The 8,802-nt window shown below is 36.4% G+C and overlaps 1 protein-coding gene and 1 pseudogene across 1 annotated transcript in view; both read left to right on the top strand.

Annotated features, from left to right (window-relative positions):
• Window positions 1–1,934: 1,934 nt before the first annotated feature.
• The window catches only part of LOC102895624 (rho GTPase-activating protein 20-like), a gene marked incomplete at its 5' end in the record, with an annotated part of 20,465 nt that continues 13,597 nt past the window's right edge, over window positions 1,935–8,802 (top strand). The window contains 1 exon segment of the mRNA XM_025046655.1: window positions 1,935–2,123. Coding sequence (XP_024902423.1) covers window positions 1,935–2,123 — 189 coding nt within the window.
• On the top strand, window positions 4,593–4,711 carry LOC112479612 (annotated as a pseudogene).

The raw sequence follows: 8,802 nt of genomic DNA, 5'->3' as shown, positions 1-8,802 counted from the left end.
TATGCCATATACATATACAGTTGGAGAGTTTTTTGGTACAAGATTCTTATTAAGAAAGTTTCAACATCCTTCTCCTTTCCCACTTGTCACTATATTACTATTATTTCCCCATATCCTCTCCTGGTTCTTCTCCCTTACCTAATTATTCTCTTACTATCCCAAGATTCATAAGTGTTACGATAATGAATTCTGAAGGATTTTCTCTGTAGTAAAATTTTTACATAAAGTACATATAGCTAGAAACCATATTCACCGGCTGCAGGTTCAGAAGATGAGATGACTGGTACCTCTAATGAACTGGTAAATTAGAAAACAAGATTTAAAGAATTTTAGTGTACATACAACATTTACCCCTGTTTTGCTTTTAGCTTCTGCTTCTTTCTATTTTATGGGGCAAAGATAAGTTTTTCAAATTGTATTAATGGAGAAGATTTTAATGTTTGAGGATGAAAGGGAAAGAGAATTGGAAAGTTCTCATCTCCTATCTATCCTGCTATATAAACAACATACGTTGAATACTTGTATTAAAGGGAATGACTTTCAGAAGGATGGAAACTAAAGGAAGCACTTGAAAAGCACCATTTCTTGAGTGAGATTCTCTATAAATATGAAAACAAGACGTTACTATGAGGTAACCTATGACATATGTTTAATATATGCCATAGTCTTCTTATCTGCATTGAGATGTGCTTGTGCACAATGCTGTAGGAACTGAGAGCAACGGAAATGTAGGGTAAGAAATCTGATTTCTTTTAGTTAAATTTAATAATATATTTAAGATGTAACTAGATTTATGTGCACCTCTGCATTGACTTTTAAGCATATATAATTTTGTCTTGGAAGACAATGAGGAGTTTAAGGGGGAAGAGAGAGAGATTAATGTCATGACTCATTTTTTTTATATCCTTTTCCCTTGGATAAAGTGCTCAATCTCCTCAGACCAAAAATACTTCTATTCAATATAATATTTTTTTTTTACTGTTCTAAGGGATTATTACCGTGTTTTCAGACTTCAAAAGGATTTTTATTACATTGCTCTTCGTATTTGCAATGAAAATTTTTGACTAGGGGATGGAGAAAGAAATGCCAAATAGACTGGGGGAGTGGGGAGAGGGGTATTCTCCATAGCCAGGACCCTCCCTTGTAAGAATGGTCAGGGTCATATTTTTTAATAAGAAGATAAAGGCAAGGATACTAATATTGCCAATCTGTTCTAGCTTCATTTAAAACATTTTTGCTATTTCCTCACCAGATACAGTCAAGTCAAAATAATTTAGCATTATTTCTTTCAAGTAGGATTTTTAATATTGCAGGGTTATAATTCTGCTAGTGAACGATTCCATCGTTTTCCATCACTAGGCCTATTCTCTAGACAGAATTCTTGTCTTTTTCAGATAGACATCTTGTGTTGAAAAAGTAATGAGTGATGCTTGAAATATACTTTTCCCTTATCTAAATTATATTAACCACTTTTGTTTACTTACTTGATCCTTTCAATTCTGTGTGATGGGTAAGGTAAATATTTTAAATCGTGCATTTGAAGCTGAGAGAAGACAAGGATTTGCTGTAGATTTATAGATATAGTTAATATGTCAAAGGAAAAATTAGAATACCTTTAAATATTCTTAGATGCGAACACAGGAAACCTCAGCATTATACAACTCACAGAATAATCTGTAGATTCTAAACGTGATATGCTTTAAGGACTGGCTGTTTTTCCCCTCTCTTCCACCCTCTTAAAACTACTCTGGTAGGGCCACTTGCATCATGCAGTAGTCTCCAACTGTAAGAGTGTGTGTAGTGATCATTCAGTCAACAAAAGGATTCTTCATACCAAAAGTCCCAGAAGCAAACTGCGGTGCATTCCAGTATCTAGCACACATGCTCATAGTACCAGTCAGCCTAAAGTCTACATTTAGATTTTCTCTGTGTAGGGCATGAATATCCCTATTGAATTAAAATGAGCCATCTTCAAGACACTGCACTTCTGGCAGAGTTATCAAAGGACTCCACCAGCCCTTCCAGCCTCCAAGAGCCCTTCCTCATAGAACAGCTGCCCCGAGAGATGCAGTGCCAATTCATCCTGAAGCCTAGCCGCCTGGCTGAGACCCAGCAACTAAGTGGTGAGCTGCTTCTCCTCCTTCACAGAGCCCTTATTTTAGTAAAAGTTTCCATTTCTGAAAACAGAGTTAGTACAAAGGCAAAGACCCAGACTTGCAGCAAGAGAGGTATATTTTCACTTGAATTTCCTAAGTGTTTTGAAAGGAAAGATGGAGGTGTTAGAAGATAGCAGGTGTTACTGACTTGTAAATCAGTCACTAGTAGCAGTATAGTCTGTTCCTTCTTTCTTCGCTATTCTTTCTCCTTTAACCTTCTGCCCATGGCAGTCAGAGGCACCAGGCAGTGCTGCAGGTGCTTCAATGCCTTCTTGATAGTGTAATACATTGCACTATATGTTCTCTATATAGTCACATTTTTAAAAGAAGGCTGTTGGCGGTGGGTATCAGGAGACTGTGATGCCCTACCTGGATCCTGGTACTGATAAGTATATGAAGACTAAGATGATTTCCCCAGATATCTCTTCTTAGTCTACTAATTGAATCTGAATTCCATGTTAACATAGCCATCTCTTAGCCATCCCGTAATAAATGATAAAAGTAATATTCAACATAAAAGGGCCATCATTTACCCTAATGCAAGTTTGAGCTATAAGCCTTCATTCTGAAATAAAATTGTATAAGAAATAGAAGAAAAAGGATACCAACAAGTGAGAATGAGATACTAAAAAATTGATGCCGAATTTCTGTAGCTGCCTTTGTGAATTTGAACCTACTAGGGGACCCAGTGAATAGTGTCAACTCTTTTATACATGCACCCCTACACACGTGCATCCAACTTTATCCATTATTGAAATCATCATCATCTGGCCAACACCAGCTGTAAAAACTTACCTTATATTTACACTCGTTGTCTTCTCTCCTGCAATGGTTAATTTAGTTGTTGGACTCTAAGGCTGTGTACTCATCATATCTTTGGGCCACTTTGAAAGAGTATTATAGAGATGTCATAGTTTTTCATCTACTAAACTGTGAGCTCAATGAAGACAGAGATTTTAGTCTGTTTTGTTCACCACTGTGTAACCAGCACCTGGAACACTGCCTAATATATGTAAAGAACTCAATAAATATTTTTGAATAAATGAATTTATTAATAAGTCTGTTGTTACTGCTGATTAAAGGTACAAAGGGAACATTGCCGATCTGTAATGAGATTTTATGTAGTATATCATTGAAAATATTTTGTCACACAATTAGGTACTGCCAAATACTGATCTTTCTACAAGTATGTGATTTTAATTGAGCATATTTCTCTCCTCGAAGGCATTTGAGAATTTTTCGTTAGGTTCTTCTTTTGATATTTGCCTTTTAATATGTCATTTCATTGCAAATAAATCATTTCCATTGAAGATTAGGTAGAAGCTCCTCAATTGCACAATTAAATGGGTTTTTATATACGGAAATCTTTTTTGCACTTGCATTGGGATCAGTAAATTCTTCTGGAATTGTAGTTTGAATTCAGAAAACATACCTGCTACAATTTGTATGAGATTGGAGATCTTGCTTCTTGTTTTAACTTTGACAGCACAAGAAGCATACAGAGCTGCTTGGCATTACTTGTGATCAAATGTTAGTTGTTTTCAAAATAAAACTTTAAAAAACTTCTATGTAAGCCCTGTTTTCCTTTGCCTTTTAGGGTGAATTCATTAAGAAACTTCATAAATTGGCAGCAAAAACTAATTTCCAAAGCCATTCAGTATTCGGTAATAGTGGTGGAGGGCAATTCTTCATAAAACTTTCATTCTCAGCTCTGTGTTCAAATATCACTATAAAACCACCACTGCTGAGCTATTAGGCTTCTATTTCTAACAAAAATTCACAGAACTGGTAACAGTTAACTCCACAAGGATGAGTGAAGTTCATTGTTGATACTACTGATCCAGTAACACCTGGTAGATTCAAATAATTTCCACGCAGTACCACTGATGAATAATGCAATGAATAACTAACTGTAGGCATTAAACACTTTACCTTTTCACAAGCTTTGTGATTTTATGCTTTTATACAAATTGTACTTTTTTCTGCTTCACACACTTTTACCACCATCACATATAACACATTTTAGCAGATTCCACATCACATTGTACTGTTATTGTTTTGACAACACCTTGAAAATACTCTTACCTGTGGTTGTTCCACACAGACTACTGAAGGCTAATTCTTCGGTCACTTAAAACAAAGCATCGACTTCCAGAACAACCAACCAAACAATATTGGTAACATTTGTTGACTAATCAAGAACCAAAGAAAGTCACTAGAGATGATTTGCTTTGGTTTTTAATCTACTATTAGTCTTAATTCTAATGTCCTCAACTGTTCAGGCAGCTGTTCTCACCAAAAGGCTGACAGTCTTAAGTCTAGTATTTCTGTACAAATTTCTTCATGTATGCAAGCACACAAGATTTAATCAACTCAGCATTGGTGAATGACTTTCTTCAGATGGCTAACAAATGAGCCGCTCAGAAGCTTACATGTGTCTATGGCCATGCCACCATGAACAAGCCCGATCCCGTCTGATCTCTGAAGGTAAGCAGAGTCTGGCCTGGTTAGTACTTGGATGGGAGACCACCTAGAAAGACCAGGTGCTGTAGGCATAATAAATAAAAAATAAGGGATTGTAAACTGACAAGGTCCTTGCAATTTGTAAGGTCAACCAAGGGTTGCCTCACCTAAAAAAAAAAAAAAACATGTTTTTATAGCCTCGTTTTCATTTTTCATTTTTGCGAAGAAATTCTGCAGTGCTGAGATATTTTATTTTGAATATTCTAAATTTTCCTGATCATTGCTTTCCTTTGAGTTAGGAATATAGTGATGAGTGCTTAGTCTGGCAAGATGACATATATTATATTCTTTTATCACAGCTCTTATGTCATTTCACAATTAGCGAAAGTCTTTGCCATTTAATTCAATAACAATGGCATCCACACTTTACTGTGCCTTGAAAGCTCAACACTAGAAGTCCACTTTTATCTTCTTTTCTTATTTAGACACAATGCATAATGAAAATATTAAATGTTGCAGTATCATGTGTCATGTGGCACTCAAAGCACTGCAGTTGATCGCATGGAGCAGCAATGCACAGCAATGAGCACTGCTTGTCATCTCTATCAAATCTACTCAGTGCTACCATTGCATGTGAAGCAGAAGCAGCCACAGACAATACATAAACAAATGAAGGTGGTGGTGATATGATAAAGCTATTATGGACAGTAAAATTTGAATTTCTTGTAATTGTTATTTGTAACTAAATATTATTATTCTTTTGATTTTTTCCAACCTTTTGAAACTGGTAAAAACCTTTCTTAGCTCACATGCTATCCAAAGAAAGATAGCAGGCCAAATTTGGCCTACAAAGCATAGTTTGCTGCCCTCTGATTTACATGATAGAAATGCACATTTAATCAAAAACATTTAGCTAAGGTCTCAGTTTAATACCAAACTTTATACTATCACTTCACTCAAGTAACAGAACCATCTCATTTGACGTGTTACACGTCTGTAGTGTTACATCTCTTACATCTCTGTAGTGTTTTCATTAAAGATGGAAAAGCCAGATGGAACCTAGAAAGACTGAAGAACTGTAGAGTCTAGAGATTCTAAACATGAAGTTATTGGCTGCTGGTTGATGATGCTCTTCATAATGTTAACAAGTAATCTCTACACAGAATTTAAGTTTATAAAATATTTGCTTTTAAGCTTCATAACAACCATGTAAAGTAACATTAATTATTATCCCATCTTAAAAATGAGCACCTTCAGACTGTCCAGAATCACAAAGGATGTAATAGGACAGCTGAAATCTAAACTAGATCTTCTGTCCTAAAATCCCTGCTCTTGTCACTAGACCTCATTGCCATGACTGTGGCCATATTAGAACTAACTTACTTCATGAAATGGAGACTATTTACATAGTTACTGTTTGTCATACTGTCAACATCCCCACTGCTTCTGTTCCACTCTTGATTTTTTTTAATTTGAAGACAACATGCCACTGTGGAAGGTTGTTTTAGTACTCTCATAGCTTCATTGTGATAGACAAAATATGACCATATGTTTGAGTATCAAATTTTAATGTGCATTTATTTTTTTTTAATTTTATTGCGGTTACAATGGTTAATAAAATTATATAGGTTTGAAGTATACAATTGCATAATATGCCATCAGTATGGTGCACCAATGTGCTTTTAAAGTCCACACTTCTGTCACCTTCTTTCCCATCCTCTGTGGCCCATTTCTTAAAATAAGCCACAATTAGAATAAAGACTTAACTTTAAATCTCCATATCTGAGGGAGGCTTTCTCTATTTAGCATAAGGAAAATATCTCAGTTATCCAAAATAACCTAAAGTGAACATAGTCATCCCCAATCTGTTTTTTTAATTTCTGCCTCAGTGTGGGGAAGATCTACTAAATACTGTAGTAGTAGCACACTGAAAACAGAGTAGCAGTAAGTGTCATGGAAGGTTACCTCTGTGGCTTACATCACAGTCACTCGGCCTTGGGGTGGCTAGTCCCTACTGAGACAGCTCTAGTGTTAATTGATTGTTCAGGATATAGACACTAAAGATCTGAACTCAAGACTCAACTCAAATATCACTTCTGGATTTGTGTTCCTTCAGCCAAAAAGCTGCCCCCTTCACTGTGTCTCTAGAGCACTTTATACATGTCTCTAGTGTGACAGCTAAAAATTACATTATAATGATTTATTTACATGTTTCATTGTACTGTGGGCTTCAGGCCTGGGAACTCATAGCAGGGCTAAGTCCAGTGTACAGAACAGAGAAGTTGAATGAAGATTGAGTGGCTTAGTCACACCTCATATGGAAAAACTTGAGTGGAGCAAAAGAGTCCTGGGGTTGAAGTGGGAACTTTCTGGGAATGGTCTGAAGTAGCACCTCAGCTTCTAGCCTGACTGAGCTTCTAGTTCTGCACCCACAGCAGGGCAACCTTCCACATCTGCTTCAGACCCAGGGCTGACAAGGCTGACTTTTTATAGAGATATTAAAATATGGGACATAACTTTTTCCTCTACTTGTTTACTCCACCATTCTAGTATTTTCTCTATGTATATCCTACTCTAGGGTGGTGGAAGGGCAGGTGGGTATTCTTAATTTGGGAATTTATATGGCTAGATAGAATTTCTAGTTAAGGATTTGTTGTTCTGATTATTATTCTACAAGCACACACTTATAAAATTATAATTTTTAATGTTCAGTTCCCTAACTTAAGCATGAAGAAATGCTAGCTGAATTTTGCTTGGATTATTTAGGAAAGTTAAATTCACATGAATTTAGTTTGTTCTACATTTACATCGCCCTTATATTTTAATAGCAATAGCATGATTTTCATCATGTTTTGACATTTAGAAAGCAAGAGCTATGCATTTAAAGCTCTTCAAGAAAGTACACTTTAATGAAATTTCTTTCTCAGTCCCACAGGAAACATGAACTCTAAAATTGAATGTTGTACATAACAAAAGGCATGGCTGCAGCTGAAAGTATTTATAATATAGCACAGGACTCAATTTCTACTTTATCATCTGCCTACACTCATAGGATAGCTGGGCAAATAACTTTATAAGAAAGTATTCTTCCTAAGGAGTGTGTGAAGCTAAAAAATAAAATAAATCTAATAGTTTTAGAAATAATGAAATCAGGCTAACTGTGAGGAAATTAGACTGAGTACAAGTGTTCAACATAGATAAACATACAGATGAGGAAAACATTTGCACAGACAAACATTCCTAGGCACACTGGAGCCTCCTCTTGGACTTAGGAATGGTTTAGTTTCCTTTTCTGTTTTTTCAGAAGGATGTAGCTTGGGAACGTCAGGTCAGGAAGACAGTGCTCTGGTCCAACAGAGTCTGGTATTCCTTCTGGTCTGCAGACTAACGGAAGGCTGTTACACCCAATAGAGAGGGATGTAGGGAGGAGTTTGGTATCTTAGCAAATTCAATCAAGATCACTGTGACTCATGCCCTGGGCGAAAAAGTACTTTTCATGCATTACCCTACTTAATCTTCTCAATAAGGCTTTGAGAGGTAGGTAATACCATTCCCATTTCAAAGTTGAGTAAAGAGGTTAAGTGATTTCCCCAAATAAGTGTCTGAGCCAGGAGTCTAACTGGGCTCCGATTCCAGAGCAAAAGACTTTCACACCTGGGTGTGTGTTCATGGACGATGCACTTACTGTATCCTTAGGAAGCCAAGGGTAGATGATGGCTCTGAGGCCATTCAGGAAAATGATACTTATTTTTACTTATTTTTAATAAACAAGTATTATTTTTTAAATGATACTTGTTTATACTCCCACATCTTGGCTCCCAGGAGTATTTGGCTTAATTTGGTTATTCTGAGGAGGTAAAATGCTAATGTCCATTATCGACAAACAGTATAAAACATTTATTTGAAATTAGCATTTGACCCTCTTGACCATATCCTCCCTAAAAAGACCATCTCCTTCACATTCCATTGTCAAGGAATTTTGAGTAGCTAAGCATCATCTCCAAAAGCTTAGTTGGATGTCAGAGCCCCACAGCCAGAGTTTAATGACTAATTCTCAGGCACTTGCCCTGAAGACAATGGAATCAATCCCTGTGTGGGTGCCACCTGACAGCTTAAGGCTCCTCAGATCTCAGTTCTGTTGGCCTTAACTGCTAGCTGTTTTGCCTCTACCCCAGGTATGTGT

Source organism: Pteropus alecto, unplaced genomic scaffold (assembly GCF_000325575.1).
Source record: "Pteropus alecto unplaced genomic scaffold, ASM32557v1 scaffold1730, whole genome shotgun sequence".
Lineage (NCBI taxonomy): Eukaryota > Metazoa > Chordata > Mammalia > Chiroptera > Pteropodidae > Pteropus > Pteropus alecto.
This window is presented reverse-complemented; position numbering and strand designations above follow the sequence as displayed.